Genomic DNA, 21220 nt, shown 5'->3' with positions numbered 1-21220 from the left:
TATATTGGAGTAATTGAAAGTTAATTAGTTTCTTAAGATGACAAATGGTTCTGAAGAGTGATCAAATTATAACTTAAATAGATGATGAAAACTTTGAATTGCTTGCTTGTGAATAGTTTAAATGAAATAGTGCTTTGATTGTGAAATATAAATATGCAATACAATTTCTCTGGAAATGCTTGATTAACTTATCCAATATCCAATTTAGAGTAGTGCCTTTATCTATTATTGGCCACCTATAAGATGGAGAGAAGTTTGAAAAATAATCCTTCTAACTCATACTCGAATTGCAAATAAATTTGAAATCACAATAACATTAGAGTTGCACTGAAAATAACTCAATTGTATCTTTATATTGTCTCTTTCTAGGAACTCAACCTTTAGGTTAGAGGTCTTCTTCCATCCTTCGTTGACCCTTTCCACGCAAGCTACTCATTTCTCAGCAAGAAACTGGGTATTTTAGATATTACATTAGATAGAACATGGTTTGGACACAATGGCATCATTTTCCTTAGGTTTCTCTCACTGGCTGATCAATTACAAGCTCTCAGGGCAAAGAAGAAGCTCTTCCTTCTTCCCACAAAGATATTTCTTGATGAGGACATCACAAAATCACAAGTTGCTGAACTAAAGCACTCTAAGAGTCTCATGGTAGAGGCAAGGAGTAATGGGAAATGGGTAGTAATAAGGAATCTAAAAGCAGTTATTCGTGACTCATTATTTGTTCAGATTAATTATTGTTATGTATTTTCCCATAGAATCAAAACTTCTAGATGAAAGACTCATAATTTACCATTGTATTGTAGGCTCTTGCCTAAAGCTCTATGTTCAATCAACTATATTAGATTCTATATGATTCAAAGTTCAAAGGTTGTGGCATTCAATATTACTTGAATGATACTAGATAAGCTAATCTGGTGTTTTTGACCTAAATTATTTTGTTCATGCAAAAAATGGCTGCATGTTCTATTATTTTTTCTGAATCCTACTAAATCCAAGAACCAAAGTGTGATGCACCGGCCTTCAAAAGAGAATGGTTTTTAAATGATCACATCACATACAGCTGCGAGAGAATAGAATACTAAATAAATATCATCACAAATTACAGGTGTCAGAAATGAGTACAAGATGCGACGAAGGTAAGAGCTGGCCACCAATATGATCATTGATGCAAACGTTGGAAAACGTTGCAAAAAAAATAATGCAGCAGAACCCAACTGCTCAAGAGATTCAATCCCACTATGATGAATCAAAGGAGCTCAATAAACAGTTGTTGTAATGTGCCGGAGTTTTAGAGTGAACTTTCAAAAGATTTAATCAACAAGGATATTTCCCAATAGACGTGCGATGGATCCAAAAGAGAGGAGCTATGTAGATAGTCCGCACAGAGTATATGTGGGTAACCTTGCATGGTCGGTGAACTCTCGAAGTCTTTTGAAATTTTTCGAGTCTTGTACAAATGTGTTGGGTAAAGAATGCTAAGAAGAGAAATAGCAGAGCCCTTCTATGACAAGAATGAGGAGGCGAAGCTTGCTGTTCAGGAGGCTGAACTCACTGCTCCCAAACTTGAAATACCCGTACGCATATATCAAATGGGTTTGTAGATTTGGTCTTATTGAACAGCCTTGTAAGTCAAGATAAGCACTCCCAAACAAAGATAATGAACAGTCATCTGGTGCGCTAACTGGTAGCTCCATAACCTACCTTATAATAACAAAATAAATTTGGAGCCAGAATACATAGAAGATGCCATACCTAGTGCTTGGAAACCCTCCCTTTGCTCGCTAATATGCAGTGTGTTTGGTGATTGCAACACAAGAAAAACCCTGTCAAAAAATACAAAACCCAAATCGATTAGATGCAAAAAAAATAAAATTTAAGAAATTGAAAGGTCTTCGCTTCATACCTGTGTCTGGTGCTCTCAAATACTTGACGTGCTCAGAAGGGAAAATCTTGCAATGATGGCTTTCTCAAATGCGTGAACAGGATCAAGCGGCAAAATGAAGATGGAAAAATCGAGCGGCAAAATGAAATGGGCAAAAACTCACGGACCCGACAGGATATAAAATTTTCTTTATAAAAAGTGGAATAAGAATAGACTATTCTTATTCCAACTTTTTTTGAGAACTCCGCTATGCCCGTTTTAAGGTAAAATGAGGAGAGCAGGATGCTTATTCCACTTTTATTTTTCGCACACAAATGTTAAATTGGTGAATTCTAGTATACAACTTTTCCTATTCCACTCCTATTCTTGCAACCAAACGGGGCCTAAGTTTTTGTAAAACAGGAAAAACAACATTTGGTATGTAAGTAAAAAAGACATTATATGGTCCCAAACAAGCACGAAGATGATGGTATGAGAAAATTGATAAATTCTTCTTTCAACAAGGATATATCAAGAGTAAAAAAGATCCAAATTTGTACATAAAGAATGATGAACATAGGAATGTTGTTTTGATTTCTTTATATGTGGATGACTTCATCATAACAAGAAGTTCTATAGATTTGATTGATGCAATCAAGGTAGCTCTACCACATGCATTTGAAATGAAGGATCTTGGCAAAATGCATTATTGCTTAGGAATTGAAGTGTGGAAAAAAAATGGTAGGACTTTGATTACTCAAAGTAAGTATGCAAAGAAGTCAATCCAAAAGTTTAATTTGCAAGATTGCAAGGCAACATGTACTCTATTGGAACAAATTTCAAGTTCTCTTGTGATAGTGACACTTCAGAAGTCAATTGGATATTGTATAGGTAGATGGTGGGGAGTCTAAACTACTTGAGCACTACAAGACCTGATATTTCACATTATGTCAACATACTTAGCCAATTCATGGCTAATCCTCTCAGGGTCCTTTAGAATGTAGCAAAAAGAGTGATTTGATACCTATAAGGCACCATATCTTTTGGCATTGAATATACTAACCATTTGAATGTTGTGTTGACAAGTTACTCTAATTCTGATGGGGTAGGAGATTTAGATGATCGTAAATCAACAACTAGTTATGCATTCAACATGGGATCAGGTGTTCTCTTTTGGAGCAGCAAGAAACAACCAACAATTTATCTTTCATCTACTGAAGCCGAGTACAAAGCATTATGCAATGCTACCTGTGAAGCAATTTAGCTAAGGAGAATTCTTGAAGATATGGTACAAAAACAAGGACCTACTTCAATCAAGTGTGACAATCAAAGTACAATCAAACTTGCAAGCAATCCTATTTATCATGCAAGATCAAAGCATATTGAAACACAACACCAATTTGTAAGAGAGAAAATGCAATCTCAAGAGATAGAGTTGAACTATTGTAATACCAATGACAATATAGTTGATGTATTCACCAAGTCATTGGGAAAAATAAAGTTTGTAAATTTAAAGAGATGTTAGGGGTCAAACAAAATTTGGTTATTCGTTAAGGGGGAGTGTTAGAGTAATGAATAACAATGTTGCACATGTGGCAACTCAAGTTTGAGTTGTTGGCAGCGAAAGTCCAATTTAATTGTAGTTATGTCATAGAGTTCCAGTTAAAACAAATGACTTACTATAGATCTTTCTCTTTGATCCAGTTAGTTATCTAGAGTAGGTTACTTGTTCATTACTCTTGTTGTAGTGTCAAATCCTCTTAGTGTGTTTTCGAACTCTTAACATATTTTCTTTGCAATATTTTAGGAATGTAGGTTGTTCATTGAGTTGTATAAATAGGCTTCTATTATTCAATAATATCAAATTGCTAGTTTTTCTTCTCTTGTTTATTGTTTTCTTGGGTATTGCATCTCTGTTTTTCAATAATTTTTATATTGGAATTTGTGGATGCTTTTATTTACATGCTCTCCCTCTACGATATCCCCAAGACTTCCTTTTTTTTTCCTAATGAAACCTTCTCAATCAAATATCTAATTCATGGCTCACACAGATTTGTATTTGTTACATGATGTTTCACCCATATTTTTATTGCTGATAAAAAATAATTGCCTATCAATTGTTTGGTTGCACAAATATTTGATTTCTCATATCAAATGTGTGTCCTATATTGGAACCATATCTTTCGTAACCTTCCTTGGATGTTGAACTTCATTCCCATGCTAATCCTCAATAAAATGGAAAATTAGTACTTTGAACTAAGATTGTAACTCCAATCTAAATTAACTTTGAAATCTTGTAATTACAATATAAATTATTCTCTTAAATTAGTCTTGAAGTGATGGAAATGTTAGTAAAGAATTCCATTGGACAATGTTATTTTTGGAATAGTGAGATTTAGTCGTAGACCAAGTTTTTAAATTTTACCATTGAATTGTGGTCCTTTGGATTTATTTTGTTGTTCAAAGTACTCTCCCATGAAGGCACTCTTCTCTTGAATTTACTCATCACTTGTGCGCAAGATTGGATCATTTTAACTCTTTTATGAATGCCTCTCTTAGTTATGAAATTCTCTAAAAGCTTCTAAGGAGGAGAGAAATTTCATGGATGTGCAAAATAATGTATTTTGTTTTGCAAAATAATAATTATGAAATTCAAAGTGTATTGATAATAACCTAATTAGGTAGCCTTGTTATTAGAGAATTTCATAACTAAGAGAGGCATGCATAAAAGAGTTAAAATTATCCAATCTTGTGCACAAGTGAGGAGGAAATTCAAGAGAAGAGTGCCTTCATGGGAGAGTACTTTGAACAACAAAATAAATCCAAATGACCACAATTCAATGGTAAAATTTAAAAACTTGGTCTACAGGTAAATCTCACTATTCTAGCGATCACATTGTCTAGTAGAATTCTTTACTAACATTTCCATCGCTTTAAGACTAATTTAACAGAGTAATTTATATTGTAATTACAAGATCTTATATAGTATATGGTCAATTTTATTAGCCAATTACACTAGTACATTCCCAAGTCACATTGAGAATAAGGTATCTTTATTAATAATGTCTTTCAATAACTTTTTAGAATTGAATAAATTGTACTTGGAATAGGTTTAGAATACTTACCTAATCAAGCATCTAGATAACATAAGATAAGATAGATATTAATGTCCAACAAAAGACCAAAAAGAGGTCTATGGGACTGAAAGATTACAATAGTAAGGTAGACACCAGCAGGAGCACACAAAGGTGTCCGAAAATAAGTGAAAACACCAAAGAAATAGCAACAAAGAATAGAGACAGAGAAAGCACTAGGAGGCTTTCTCGGGCGAAAAGAAATCAGTCATGGAATGATACACATGTCGATGTGTAGAGGTATTGTATTGTCTCTGACCAATCACAAACGAGTGTCTCTGGTGCAAATAACTAGAACGGGATCTAACGCATTTGGAAAGCTCGTTAGGTCGAATAGAGCTAGAGGGCCTTTTCATGCCATGCAAAGGGGATAGTGATGTAAAAAAGGCAGTAATGAGCTGAGTAGATGAGTACAGGTGTGGAAGCAATGTCTGGATCATGTTATCACGGAGCGTGGTGGCCTCATGAAGATACAGTGCAAGGCATCTCTAATCATAATAGTTGAAGAAGTCATAAAGAGAGAAGCACTCCCGAAACAGACAAAAGAATCTCTCTTTGATCTCATAATAAATAGGGCATCGAAAAAGAAAAAAATGAGCCTCATTCTCAACCTCCCCTAAAGTATAGAGCATATAGATCTGCTCCCCACTGTCAATATGATGATCATTTTGAGCTCGAAGATGGTGAGAACCAACTCTAAAAGAACCTAAAGAGATCTGCAAGGCATGAGACCAATGTCGTGAGAGATAGCTAGGACGAGCAATAATCCCATCAGAAATCTCCAAAAGATACACTGCATAAAAAGACATTCGTGGGCGTAACTCGCCAGGAGGGTTAACCCAGGTAGTAGTAATATAACATCTATAAATATCCAGACGAACGTGCTCATTTAACTCCTGCCAAGAAGGGAGAAAAATATTTCTACCTTGGAAACAAGAAAAACAATTAGTTGTAATCAACACATTATTGTAATATAAGTGACTTCCAGAAATAATTGATTTTTTTCCAGATGCTCAAGAAAAAAAAATTGAGAACAAAATACTCTTACAAAAAATAGCAAATCAAGTCTTGACAAATTTGTGTGGGGGCATAAAATGACACTCACATCCCAAATGAATGATTAGTAGATATTTAGTGATTCCCCAAGATAGTCATTTTTGTCACAATTCCCATAATTCTCAAGATAGTCCTTTTTGTCATGATTCCCATGATTCTCAATAGCGATTTGAGTAAACTGCAAAAGGTTCAAGCTTTACAATAATAGAAAATGAGATTTTAGAACTCTGGGATTTTGCACAAGGACAGACTTTGATGCACATAACGCATAGGAATGATTCTCCTAACATAATGGCTATGTGAGGGAAATAGATTGATTTTCAAATATGAGTATTTGAGTGAAGTTACATTGGGAATGCAATAAAATTGAGAAAAATGCATATGGAATAGCTTTGGGAAAAATAACAATTGAAGAAGATATTTGAACATACATAGAATGTGATGGAATAATCAAAGTCACAGAGGAATACTTCAGTGCAAAGAAATTATGGTCCAAAGGTACATACTTGGAATGATTTTGCATTTGGAAATATATACATACCCAAAGATTCACCATCCAACTTCTAGGAGTTGGAAATAGAAGAGCATACATGTTGTGATTGTATGGAGAAACTTGTTACTTGGTCATGGATGTAGAACCCTAAATTTGCAAAAACTTAGGGTTCCACTACAAGGAATCAAATGGCCCGTATGTGGCTAAAATACAACAAACTGTAAAACACACACTAGCAAATTGACACCCATAGGCAAAAAAGAAGGTGTGCATTAAGATGCAACCACACAAAACATAGGTCCAAATCTAGATTACCAACAAAGGCCAAGCAATAGACTCGAACTGGCATACCCATTCACAAAATAGGAGTAGATCTAATGCAACATTTAAATAAACAGGGCAAAAACCTTCAACAATGAAAAAATGGACAATTTGCAAGGACTTTATAATCCTCCTCATCCCCTTGCTGAGCCTATTCCCTTTCTTGCACACTCTCCATTTTTTAATATATTTTAGAGGGAAAAAACTTTGGTTGTAAGTTCTACAAGCAAGAAGCAACTCTTCAATACCCTTAAATATTTCGACCTTAATTGTGAGCACTACAATCAAGAAGACTTGTTAGTTTAACAAGGATCAAATTTAACAACTCTCCATTAATAACCATGGTAGAGAGCGACCCCATAGGGACTTGAACCTTGGTTGTGGACTCTATAGACAAGAAACCCCACCATCTACTATAAGGTCAATTCATTACAAATATACTTGATATACTTAAGTTGTCAAATGTGCATAACCTCAAATAGTGGATCTCTTATGTGCTCTCTTTTTATCTTGTGTTTCATTGCCCTTGATTTTGTTATTGTACTTCAAACAACATTGGGTCATTAGAAAGAAAATCTCATATCCCAATCATTCAAAATGGCTTCCATGATCAAGCAATTATATGATCAATTATGCAAGTCAACATCAACTTTAGATCTAACAAGTCCACTTACAATTTAATTACATTTCAATTCAATTCCAAGGTTAATTCCAAAACTATGGTTTAAACTGGACAAAACCCTATCAACCCAACTATCTCTTTTGCCACCAAATATCAGAAAGTGCAAACAAAGACCTATAGATCGAGCTTTCACAAATCCAAAAAAAAATAGTGTCAATGTCACTTAGTTTGACAAAAACTTTGGAAAAGTTTTGAGCAACATTTCAGTCTTGAAACTATAACTTTCATTTGCATGACACTATCAAGGTCATCCCACCCAACATTGACCTAAACTCGACCCAGATTTCTAGACACAATTTCCTTTCTAATGACTACTTCCAAATCTATAACTTCTGTCTACATATTTGTTCTTAAAATGTGTGTCCAATGCTTTCATTTTATTATCGTTGACATTTGATCTAGCATCCAACTCACTCAACATAAGCATGTTCAACTCAAACAAAATACTACTAAATCCACCTCATCCTTATCCCGTTTTTAATCAGATTTGAGGTTGACCCAAATGAATACACTATCCTTTAATGTAATCAAGAAGAGGTAAAATAGTTTTAGTTCCTAATTTGTACAAGGTTGTGATCATACACCCTATATTCTTCCTTCTCCCACATTTAAGCCAAGCATGGCAAGTCCATTGGACTACATACAACATTTTAAATTGATAGTAAGCAAAGAAAAACATTCAAAGCGTTTATATAGGTAAACAAAAGTACTCTTCATGTTTTCTTTGTAGCCAACATTATAGAATCTATGTTATATATGTAATTCAAATCTCTTAAGGATCTTTTATGAAAATATGCATCAAAGGGCCCTTAGTCTATAAGAAAAATTGAATGGTTCTAAATGAGCCCACGAATGTCAAGTCTTGCTAAATGCATGGCTCTGACATCGTAAGGGATGAGACTGGAGTCATACCCAGGACAGATTTTGGCATAATGGATACACCTCAGTCGTTAGCTCTTAGCTTAAGAGACTCTCTTGCATCTAAAATAAATCTACATTGTCTAATACAAACCATAGTTATATTAATAATGTATACATAATACAATTTTCTAATACTCTTATAAATTTAAAATAAGAGCAATTCAATTTCAAATTGAACATTCTTTAACTACATTAGAATAAACAAAATTGTACTGCTCCATTTTTTCCTAACATACACAAACAAGACAAATTGGGAATAAAATGCTGATACAACATATACCGTGAGATGAGTAATCCCATTATTTTGTGTTCATATTAAAAACATAGTTTAATATTCACTGCTGAATAATTAGCATTTCCTCCAGCCCAGCAATACTAGTATACTTGATGGATTGTTCAAACATTTCATTAAGAATATGACTACTGACTACTCATTCTGCTATAGTTGCAGTTATATTAAACTGCACAAATTTAGAAATTTTGCTGTGCATTGCTCATATCTTGCGACCCAGTTTCATATTTCGATTCCCCTACAAAATTTTCAAAGTACATGCTATGGAAACAGAAGCCCGAAATGCTTAACGAGATAAGCACGCATATATCTCAAAGCCTCCACAAAAAAAAAACGACCAGATATATCAAGTATCTATAAACCTCTTTTATAAAGTACCAATTGAGAGGGGCTCATAGGAATTCAGAAAGTGCCAAGTCCAACATACATTATTCGCACATTATTGTAGCTTGCTTAGAATATGATTAAAAAACAAATTAAATGAAAGAAAACTAATTTTTCAACGGCAAAATAATTAATCAAACCTTAAGGAATGTGGTCATGAGAATATGCATATTTCAAAATATAGAACAGCTCAAACAGTTCGAATCTAATTGTAAAAGTTGAAAAATGATCCATACAGGACGAACAAGAACAAGGTTCTCGTTGTTGAGCAAATGTTTTCTTCCCAAATTTAAGCCTCCAAAAGGTGAAGAGACCTACCCGTTGCTAAAGCTAATTTTGCACCTTCAAGTTACTCCTAAGAAAAAAGTTGCCATGTTTACACGATTCCATGGGTTGAAAAATAAAATGTTAGTACATATCATGCACGTTACTTCATGTCCTTTTTATGCACCCGTATGTATTTTATACATACATTATTATTTGTTGTGTGACTTAAGTATATATTCTCCAACAATATAGTTATTCTAGTCGGTCAATCAGAGAGAATCAATTAAAAAAATCGTACTCCTCTGTTGACCGATCAACAATTGTCTTGCACAAGCTTGGAAAACTAATCAAAATTTAAATCCTCAATTATTATAATCATGATTCAGAAGACAATTAAGTTACGAGGACTGCAGTTTGTGTGCGGCTATCACAGCATAGGGATCTCAAATAAATGGTCAGCCTACACTATGAATAAACACAAACAATATTGTTGGCAAGCCAACTTCAGACATTTGCCAAATACAAGTTTATTAGTCAATTAAAAGCTAGCCATATCCTCGTTGTATCCTTATAATTTGTTGATGGAGAGAAACAAATCAAACTTCCATGTATAATTTGTAGGTGATAAAAACGGTGCCCTTTTCAACACAATTGTATCTTGAAATCCATAAGCTTCAATTCTTATGGAAGTGTTGTCCCATGTACATTCTGCATTTTACGAATAAGCATTTTCTTGATGAATGAAACTTTTCCTAGTACTGAACTCTGCAAAAACCACTTAATTGAAGCTTGGCAAGTAATTGGTTAGCATTGTGACCACGTCAATCTGCAAATCAATTAGAAAAGAAACGAAAGAATAATCCATTATGCTTTTGCATTTGATGTGAAATCAACACAAATCTGACAAGTGCAATCAGAAAAGCGACACATGCTGCAACCAAAGCACACGCAAGAAGTGCATCCTTCACAAGCTGCAGAATTAGGACATCCTCTGTGTGATTTGCGGCTCACTCTCTCTTCCTCTTCTTTGCAAGTAATTCTGGATTACAAAACCCAAATTGCAAGCATTAAGGTGACTCTTCGGTAGATTAACCAGGAAAAATAAAGAAATGCAACAAAGGTTATATGGCTTTTAAATACATCTAAAACAACTTAACAAAATGAATAACATGAAAAACAACCACACATCGTCAATATCCAAACGCTAAAATTTGCTTTAAGTAAAGTTGTAACCATATTTTTTCTCTCTTAATGGCCAGGCCAATTTGGACTAAGAAGAGACTTACCATACACACAGACATTTAGTAACATTATCTGAATTACAATAAATAGCCCTTATTAGACCAAAGCTAACAGATTTCCACAATCCACAACATTAGATTGATCTTATTAGATTGAAAAGTAAAAGAAGGTCCCATGTCTAGAAAATTCACAACATTGAAGACATCTAATTGACCTAGGCAGGAATAGTTAATTGCTCAGTATGAAAATTGTTGGCCTCAACATGATAATTTAACCCAGCAAAATGGATTTTTTATGGAATACATTGACTTGTCAGTAAACCCAACCAACGTAAGGGACCAAGATGCAGTGGCGAAAAAATTGGCATCAAGTAAACAGTTTCAACAGAACAAAACAAATTAAAAACATAACACCAAATGATAAAAAAGCTAGTGGATATTGTAATACAAGCTATGAGAGTAATTTTCGTCTATCTTGGCCACTCCTCTTTCTACCAAACTTGAGACAATTTATAATAAACTGCTTAACCAACTGCAAAACCTGAAAGAAGTTACAATAGTTAATTATGGAATATTATTTCTATTTAAAACTTTAAACTTGCAAAGTAAAACAGACATGAATAATTGGCTGCCTGTAACTGTAATTGCATGGTACTTTCATGCTACTGCCACAAGTAAGAAGAAAGTGCTTTTTTCTTCTGTTGTTTATTTCCTTTTAGATATTTTCAGTATTTTCACCATTAGCACAAACACAGCAGTGCCTTTTCCCTCTTGTCCCTTTAGAAACCTCCAGTACATGCACGAACTCAACATTCACAGACATTGGCAGTACTGGGCACTAGCACTTGCACCAAACAAAGGTGCAATAGTTACACCGATAGTAAGATATACATGCTAAATAATGTTTTAAAGAGTACAACCCAGAGAAACGATAATAAAATTTTATAGTATGGCACAGTTTGTGATAAAATATATTTCATTATCATAAATATAATCCCTACAAAATCACCTCCTATATTTTTTTTTTAACCTTTTATTTTCATTTCATCAACTGGCACTATGCACTCACACAGAGATATTCAAAACTGCTATTAAAAAGTACAAAGAACACCACAGAAGCTTCTTTGCTCACTAACCCCATTTCCATGGAGGAGTTATTGCTATGCACCTTCTGAACACGAGGATTTTATTCTACAACAACACTAATACCCATTTCCCTTCAATGGAAAGTGCACACATTTGGCTCTGAAACCTCTAATGCCCAGACACCCAGATGAAATCCCAACACAAAAACTACCCAATTTGATTACACTACGTGCTAACAATCTTAGAAAAGTTGTCAGATGACTATGTTTCTTGTACATTCTACAAATCTCTGCTTCACCCACTTGCAGAATCAGAATAATGTAGTAGACCATGCAATTCTGAACTATTTTCTCGTCAACTTGCTTTGATTGATTCAAGCGCCAACTCAAACTTGAATCAAAGCTGGACAACAAGAACTTCAACTACTGGATGTGTGCCTTTCTTAGTGATTCAGGGTCTGCAAAATTGAATGAACCAGTGTTTTTTATGATCTCTGCAAACATAGCAGCACTGTCCTATTTGTCTCCAATAAACTTGACAAATGAGAGGCACAAGTTTGAACCAAAAGAATGCTAATCTGCAACAATTAAGCTATCCAAGATATAGTTGTATTGCTATTTCCTACAATGAAGATGAGCCATAAGTTGAGAGATTAGAGATTTAATGTATTGTCAAAGGATATGTACTGTTGAAAGTGGAATCCATGGTTTTTTCCCTTATTTTATAGGTCCACTTAAATTAAAATTGAAATTATATATTGATTAGTGTGAAAACTGATTTACTTTTATGTAAAAAGTTCAAAAAATTGCTTTATGTTGCATAGACATTCTGATTTGATCTCCTAATCAAATAGCCAATCATATTCTTTATTTTATTCAATTTCAAAACCTTCACTCTTAGGGTCCGTTTGGTTCCTGGAAGATGACAGGAATTGGCTTTTTCAAAACCTGGATTTGAAAATTTGTGCGTTTGTTTCAAAATTTGCAAAATGGAATTAGCATACGAGACTTCCAATTTTGTCTCAAAACCAGGTTTTCTGACTTCCTAAAAAAAGTAGGAATTGAAAATCAAAACCTGGTTTTGTTTTTTAAGGAGTGTAAAAACAATAGATTGGACTATTTTTTGAAATTCGCCTTCAACTCCAAGCTTACGCATAAAAATGTGTCTTCACACGCATCTTCTGAGTGAAACAAACGGTTTCAGGAAAATCTCAAAAATTGGAATGAAGATATACAAAACCTTGATTTGGCTAAACCAAGGTTTGTACAAATCCGGGTCTTTTAAATTCCACTAACCAAACGGACCCTTACAGTTCATGAATTCATCAAATTATTTCAGAGGTTTGGAATGCTATGAATCTACAATATTAACAAAAGAAATTAATATTTCTTTACTTTCACCAATGAATATGGAACCTAATATTTGGTTTCATTTCTCAAGCAATCAACTCAAGTCTGGAGGCTTCTATCTTTGTTTGTTCTTCTTGATTGAATCTCTTATCTTCTTTCAGTTTTTTCTCTCCTATATTTACATAGCCCATTGTTATCTTCCTCTCTTTTCTGCATAGACACAACCTCTTCTTATTTTAATCTTCCTTCGCCATATTTTTCTTTCCCAGGATCTGCAGTGCCCTGTGTATATTCTTCCAGTCTGCCCAATGCCTTAATATTTCTCTTTTACTCCATTTTCATTTTTAATTCATTCAAAAGGCAGTGAATTTTAAAGCACAATATATCCAAAACTTGAAATTCTATAATTCTAGTAAATTGTGGGGAAAAACACATTCAATACTTGATTTTTGCATTGGTAATACCTTATAGGACATATAGTTTAGAAACACATCATATTAGTGAGCTATGAAAAGCTGCCCAGTACAATTAGGAGAAGACACATTTTCATCCTGTTCAACCTAATTTTCAGCTGAAGGGAAAAATTAAATGCCAATTCAAACTAATGTTTTATGATTGCTATGGCAAAGTTCTCGCCTTTTATTTAGCCGATAGGCTATGTGCAGGAACTTAGTTCGCGTAAAATTAATTTTTAGGCCGGAAAATTGTCAGCCCTTGCCGGATTTTATTTTCCGACCAATTTTATCAATCCACTTTTAACTATGGTTTTTCCAAATTTTTATCTTCTTCTTTTTTGGCTTGAGTAGCTGTTATGGGTTGCTTTAAACTTGTCACACTGATTGTGAAAACAATATCATTATATTTTCTATTTTTTAAAAATTAACCAGAGTTGCTGGAAACTCCTTTGTCCCTCCTTGGGCACGCATATCCCCATATCCAATTTGGAAACGTATCCAATACTACCCGGATACATGTTGAGTATTGTACCCATGTCTGCCTAATAAACTTGATTTTTGAACCATACTAAATACTATGGGATTTCTTACATAGATCTTCCCTTAATGTAAAAAAAAAACACTATATTAAAGCAATTTTTTAAAAAAAAGTATAAACAAAACATCCACCGAATGAGAAAGACAAATAAAATGTTTTTCTATTTCAGCTACCCATTTTTAGGTTATCTTCGAATGCAACTCTACTATGTTTACATATTGTAAAGCGTTAAATTAACTTATAAATATTAATGTAGCATTTATGTGTCAATATTAATTTTGAAATAATGAAAATCTCCTACAATAACTTAGAAAACTATGTTAACTAGCAGTTGCACGCTTTTGTGCTTGCAACGATAAGCCGATAGGTGCTCGAAAATAACATTATTATTAATAAATATAATCTTATGTGAATAAATTAGATTATTAATAATTTTTAATTTAAATAACATAATATTTACTAAAATCTTTTAAATATATTAATAAATATGATTTATTTAAATTCAATTTATCAAATATGAAAAAAAATCATATAAAAAAATCCCATCAAAAAATCTATTATGAAAAATTAATGATAGATACAAAAAAAATAATAAGAAAAAAAATGTCTCTAACAAATATTCTATTGACTAAATAAATTATAGAAACCAAAAAATAATATTTAAAAAAAAACTAAACTAATACAAAAAATAATTTAAAAACTAAAACCTAAATCAATTTTAAAAATCAAAAGTTAAATAAATAGAGATCAAAACATGGCTAATGTGGAGATACAAGTAATTGTTTTTTAAATAAACAAAAAATGATAATTAAAATTAGAGATTTAAAATATAATCTTATGTGAACAAATTAGATTATTAATAATTTTTAATTTAAATAATATAATATTTACCAAAATCTTTTAAATAGATTAATAAATATTATTTATTTAAATTCAATTTATCAAATATGGAAAAAAAAAATTAAAAACCCCATCAAAAGATCTATTATGAAAAATTAATAAGAGAAATACAAAAAATTAATATGAAAAAATAGGTTTGTCTCTAACAAATATTCTATTAAAGAGATCAAATTTCCACAATCCATAAGCATAAATAAATTGATATATTTTCGAATTCGATTGTGTAAAGATTTTTACCATCAACATTTCAAATCACACTACGTGATCCATCATTAGGATGAAGAGAGCAAGAGATGTCAAACAAAGTGGGTTACAGAAGTTGACTGACCCAAAGATATAGGGACCATGGGAGGGGGGATTGCATGCACACCAAAGAAGCCAAGTAGGAAGATGGTAGGACAAAAAACCACAAGGGACAGACTCACAGCCAACAAAGAAAGAAAGAGCAAGAGAAGTGAAAAGGAGAACAAAAGAAACAAATAGTCAGATGTAGGAAATGTTTTTCGTTTTTAGTGGGAATGTGTTTTTCTTACTACATTTCCTACATCTGACTATTTGTTTCTTTTGTTCTCCTTTTCACTTCTCTTGCTCTTTCTTTCTTTGTTGACTGTGAGTCTGTCCCTTGTAGTTTTTTGTCCTACCATCGTCCTACTTGGCTTCTTTGGTATGCGTGCAATCCCCCCTCCCCTGGTCCCTATATCTTTGGGTCAGTCAACTTCTGCAACCCACTTTGTTTGACATCTCTTGCTCTCTTCATCCTGATGATGGATCACATAGTGTGATTCGAAACGTTGATGGTAAAAATCTTTACACAATCAAATCCAGAAATATATCAATTTAAATATTCTATTGACTAAATAAATTATAAAACTAAAAAAATAATATTTAAAAAAAAATTAAACTAATGTAAAATAATTTAAAAACTAAAATCTAATTCAATTTTAAAAATCAAAAGTTAAATAAATAGAAATCAAAAATTTTTTTTTTTTTAAATAAATAGAAAAAGAAAAACAATAGTTAAAAATGGAGATAACAACTAATAAATATCAAAACAAGAGTTAAAAGTGGAGTGAGATAAAAACTTACCAGTAAATAATTAACAGGAAGGATTTACAATTTTCCTACCACACTAACAACTTTTCCGAAATTTTTATCTTTTTCTTTTGGCTTGAGTAGCTGTTATGGGTTGCCTTTAAACTTGTCACACTGATTGTGAAAACAATATCATAATATTTTTTATTTTTAAAAATTAGGTTTTAAATGTGGTTTTCCTTTTTTTATATCTTATTTTTAGCTTTAGTAGTTGTTATGGGTTGCTTTAAACTTATCAAAAAAAATTAAAAACTACACTTTTAACTCATGTTTTTTTTTCCCTATTTATTTTACTTTTCATTTTTAAAACTAATTTTAATTTTAATTTTTAATTTAGTTTAGTTTTCTACTTTAATTATTGATTTTTAATTTAGCCAATAGGATATTTGTGGGAGGAGTTGCTATTTTTTAATACATATTTTAGATTTCTCATTAATTTTTCATATTAGAATTTTTTGGTAGAGATTTTTTTTTAAATGATTAGTTTATTCATATATTTAAGCCAAACGACTTTAAATTAATTTAGTTTTTAATTTTTTTAAATTAGTTTATTTTTTACTTTATTATGTGTGCTATTTCTTTTTATTTCAGTTTCCTACTAATTTTTCATAATAAATTTTATATGTGAAGATTTTTAAAATGATCATTTATTAGTATATGTTAAATTAAATAGAAAAATAATACTTATTTAATCCATTTAAAAAATAAATATTTTACTTACATAAAAAATTAATTTAAATTTAACTTATGCACATTAAATTATAATTTTGAAAATATTAGTAAACACCTATCGGCTTGGCTCATCGTTGCAAGCACAAAAGCTTGCAACTGCTAGTTGTTATTTTTCATTGTGAATACATTGACGCAGCAATTCAAAGAATGCTACAAAGTACATTTTGAATTAAATTACACCCAATTCTATCTTCCTAATCATTTCTGAAAGCGGCTGAATCAGTAAGAAGCTGCTCAAGTATAAACAGTGTGTTTCTCTACTCGGTCAGGGCAATGTATGCCCTTTTCCAAGGCATTTGATTTACCATTACTAAAGTTTCCTCATGGATTTCATAGCAAGATTTTCCTTTGAATGAATATGGTTTTGCTATGTCATGATTGCTTCTAACATGAATTTGTAATTTTAGTCCCCATTAATCCTGCCTACAAAAAAGATCTGAAGAAATATTAACACATTCTTGAAGAGGGCTTCAATTCATTACCTGTCAATCTTCCCAGAACTTGACTCAAATTGTTATAAATCTACTATGGTATGTATTTATCTGTTGATAAGCTGTTGAAGCCTAAGGTTTATTGATTATGAACTTATTTTTAACTTCTTATCTGCTAATGTTGTGGCAGGCGAGAGAGAAACTCAGTGAAATAGTGAACAAAATAATTGCAGAGAGACAAAGCATGAATGTTCTGCAAAAGCATCTGCTGCAGCCACTAATGGCGTACAAAGAAGAAACAAGGGAAGGCCTGGGTGAGGAGCAAATTACTGATAATGTAATTGGCATATTTTTGCAGCACAGGATACAGCAGCTTATAGCTATTATGGCTCAGATCCAGAAATTCTAGGGTTTTCAGTTGAACTACACCGGGAGAAATGGTCGTTCAGGCAGTTAAAGCTCAGGTCAAGGTTAACCAGAAATACAAGCACAAAAATCTGAAGCGGCAGGTCTCCTTCAAGCTTATTGCAGTTCAGATCCAAGATGACCTGAGCTGAGCTCTGTATTTGTGGCTTAAATTATAATAAAATCTTTATTTGAATACTACCGGCATTGCATTCTCCTGTTTCGGCTGCTTTCCTCCAGGTTTACTCTGTTAGTGTAAGCAATCATTGAAAACCCTGTATTTGATTGGCTTGTGACATTTTTCACCTTAGTTGGGTTATAATGGTGAAAGCCACCAGTGCTATGCGATAAAGCTCTATTTGGACAAAGCAGCGAGTGCCCATACTTTTCACACATTCAGCATTCTCATTTCTAATATCTCAACAAGCACAAGCACAATAAGAGCTAGTGAACTAGATTGTTGTCACTTTAATTTATAATGTCCATTCACTTACATAAATAGCCAGGAGATGAAAATCTTCACTAATTCAATGACCTTAGTTGATGAAAAAGATCAACAATGAGACTGACTTCTAATATATTCATCCCTGCTTTTCATGCAAAACTGGAAAAAGTCTATTTTGCTAACCATGTAGACAGTAGAGTGCATCAATTCAATTCATTATTCGGAAGTTGAAAAGGTGAAAAGTTTAAATTAATGTAGAGCAAGATACACTATGTATTCAGCAACCCATCCAATAGCGTGTGTTAATTACAGGTATGTATATAATGTGTTGCTCATTGAACATATGTAAGACTTTTCATGGAATCAGAGATAATCACACCATGCCCTGTAGCATAAAGGTGCATGGAAGTATGGAAGCAAATAGGAGAGCTTTATCAGATCTAACAGTAACTTGAAATATTAATAAAAGATTCCTTAACATACCCTTCCTACAGTTCTGTTTCCTACCATCATGGACTACAGAAGTTTAAGAACACAAAAGATAAATAAAATATTATATTATATTCCTCAGCTAAAAAGAATTTCACAAAATACTGGGGAATTTTACTGACAAACACCAAACTACAGTTTTGTGGATCCACAATCTTAAGCTTAACATGCAACAATCACCTCAAAGATCCAACAATCCCCATTTTACCAAAATGAACACCCTATCCCCATTACAACTGTCCAAGTGCTTCAAGGACTCAAGCTCCCCATGACCACCATCACCTTCTCACTTTTAGAAAATTCTACAATGAAAAATCCAAAGACTAACACATCCATTCTCCTTTCACATAGGCATTACAACACCACCTAACACATCCATTCTCCTTTCACATAGGCATTAAAACACCACCTAACACGTCCATTATCCTTTCACATAGGCATTAGAAGACCACCTGCCACAACTTATCACCCACACCTCACCACTGAATTTCATGGTATTATGAACTCAATTCTAAAAAGTCGTGATCATTGAATGCTCCTCATTCCAAACACGACATTCAAATCTCAGTCTCTCGCTAATTATAGTGATATTAAAAAAAACTAAAAGCTCCATTCTTTTGCTTCAAATAGCCCCAATTCAATGGCGAGTATGGCTGCAAGTATGATTTACCCCACCACAATGCTAGCAGAATTTGCTATGGATCCCTTTGATCCTAAGTCTATTTTGGAACAATTTGTAATGGCAACTTTTTTTGGTCTTGATTTGAACATCATGTGTATCTGTGATAATTGGAAGATTGTACTGATTCTTTTCAGGTGTACTTCATGTTCTGAGAGTGGTGGTAAAAAGCCAGCGATTTTCTGTAAATGTTTTTGAGAGACATTTTTATTTTATTGTCTGCATTCTGCAGATTGTCATATGCTCTGCATATAAGGAGCATACTTGTATGTTTATGTTTTTTGAGTTTAATCTGTGTCATATATAGCTGTGTATTGTGACTTTGTGCAATGCTCTGATTGGTTATATTAACTCTAATAATTGAGTATTGAAGACATCAAAAAGGGGGCAGAGATTTTGTAATTGGTTTCACAATTCTACTAAGGATCTACCTTTTGGTGTACTGGGTTGTTTCCCTCAGGTGAGGAGGACTTTCCCCAGCATAACTTCTGGTGATCTCTGTTGTTTTGAATTTTTCTATTTCATCTGTTGCAGATTTATTTTTCTGGTTCATAAATTTAACAGTTTGTTTCTACCTTTTTCTCATAGCACCTCTACTATATTTAAGAGGGAACTCATTGTCAATATTTTTCTGCAAGCAACACAAGTCTGTCCAAATTGTGTAGCAATGTAAAACTTTGATTTACATTGCAAATCAAATTTTCAAGTTAATAAAAGGAGCAATTGGGTGTCTAATCTTTAAGTTGAAGCATTGTCTTATGTAGTCACAGGGTTCTTCCGTCATTGTGGGTGCCTGACCTTGAGTTAACTTGAGGTATCATAGATATTGTAGTTATGTTTTAAGAGAGTTTTAAATCAGACTTTTGCAGTTTTGAGCTGCAACTTTGAGTTTAAGAAATAGTAATTCGTGTTTAAGAAAGACTCAACATCTTTGTGGTGCAAACTTTCTTAGATTTATGAGTTTTAAGCCACAATATATTAGGAAGTCTGTGTGCTTCTGTATATTGTATCTTTGTTATCAGATCTTTGTTGGAAAAGTGCACAAGTCATTGAGGTTGTGTAGATTTCTGAGTTTTCTCGTTTGCGTAAGGTTCTTCTTTCACACAATCTATGCATATTGGAATTATTGATGCAATCAATACTTCATAGTCTAAGTAATTGTAAGAAATTTGTCATACTTGAGAAAACATCCTTCTTAAATAAAGAGGAACCGATTCATGTAACATTGATTCTAGTTTCCTAGTTAAGTATTTAGTTGTTTACAACAGCAATAAAAAGGGAGCCTCCCCTTTTCAAAGGAGGCTTTGGCTCACATACTGTGGCTAAAGTTACTATTTTGTAATATTGGTTGACATATAGTCAATTAAACAATATTTAACCAACAATTTTATTTAGCCATGGCCAGATGTGTTACTTATGCTTAGTTACCGATTCGGATGCAGATGCGGGTGCACAAAAGATAGATGGATGGATAGATAGATAGATAGACAAATGAAAATAAATGAAAGAAATATACAAAACTAAAACATTTGATAGTATGATACTTGTAAGTTGTAACTTCACCAACAAATATTCACATTGAAGTTCAAATATTCAATAAGATTATAAATATAAACCATATCATATACGTCTATGTTCACGATCCCATTGCAAATCAGCAAATCATCGCAATTACAAAATCAATATATAGTTCATCATCCAATGTTCATCAATCCAAATCCAACTCATATGGATTCGCAAAACTAATCCTCATCATCTCTTTTAGGGTCGTTCTAGGGTTACGGATCAAAAAATAGGTTGAAAATGTATTCCCCCATTTGCTATTTGTTATGATAAATCGATGTTGCTGTAGTTGTATTAAATAAAGGAGAAGAAAGCTCCTTATATAGATTTACAAAGACGATGTTTCTAAAAGAAACAATTGTGAACTAAAGACAGAAATACAAACTACTTAATAAATTAAA

General features: G+C 32.8%; 2 protein-coding genes and 1 long non-coding RNA gene across 3 annotated transcripts in view; 1 reads left to right on the top strand and 2 right to left on the bottom strand.

Annotated features, from left to right (window-relative positions):
* Positions 1-1064: 1064 nt before the first annotated feature.
* Positions 1065-2034, bottom strand: LOC149540743 (uncharacterized). Its single transcript, XR_016356041.1, has 2 exons — positions 1907-2034; positions 1065-1826 (listed from the first exon to the last, which is right to left on the bottom strand). It is a non-coding gene; the product is annotated as an uncharacterized LOC149540743 (long non-coding RNA).
* Positions 2035-9758: 7724 nt separating this feature from the next.
* Positions 9759-21220, bottom strand: part of LOC149540741 (protein ULTRAPETALA 1-like) — a 47617-nt gene continuing 36155 nt past the window's right edge. The window contains exon 3 of the mRNA XM_089801824.1: positions 9759-10453. Within this exon, the coding sequence (XP_089657950.1) occupies positions 10279-10453 (175 nt within the window). The 3' untranslated portion in view covers positions 9759-10278. The remainder of the gene's footprint in view (positions 10454-21220) is intronic.
* On the top strand, positions 16887-17844 carry LOC149540742 (abscisic acid 8'-hydroxylase 4-like). Its single transcript, XM_089801825.1, has 3 exons — positions 16887-17082; positions 17215-17337; positions 17429-17844. Exons 2-3 carry the CDS (start codon positions 17335-17337, stop codon positions 17645-17647), a joined length of 222 nt encoding a protein of 73 aa, XP_089657951.1. The 5' UTR covers positions 16887-17082; positions 17215-17334; the 3' UTR covers positions 17648-17844.

The sequence above is a fragment of the Cupressus sempervirens genome, chromosome 9 (assembly GCF_028749045.1).
Source record: "Cupressus sempervirens isolate cs-2001-9-10 chromosome 9, ASM2874904v1, whole genome shotgun sequence".
Taxonomy (NCBI): Eukaryota; Viridiplantae; Streptophyta; class Pinopsida; order Cupressales; family Cupressaceae; genus Cupressus; species Cupressus sempervirens.
Note: the sequence above shows the minus strand (reverse complement) of the source record. Positions and strands in the feature narration are given on the sequence as shown.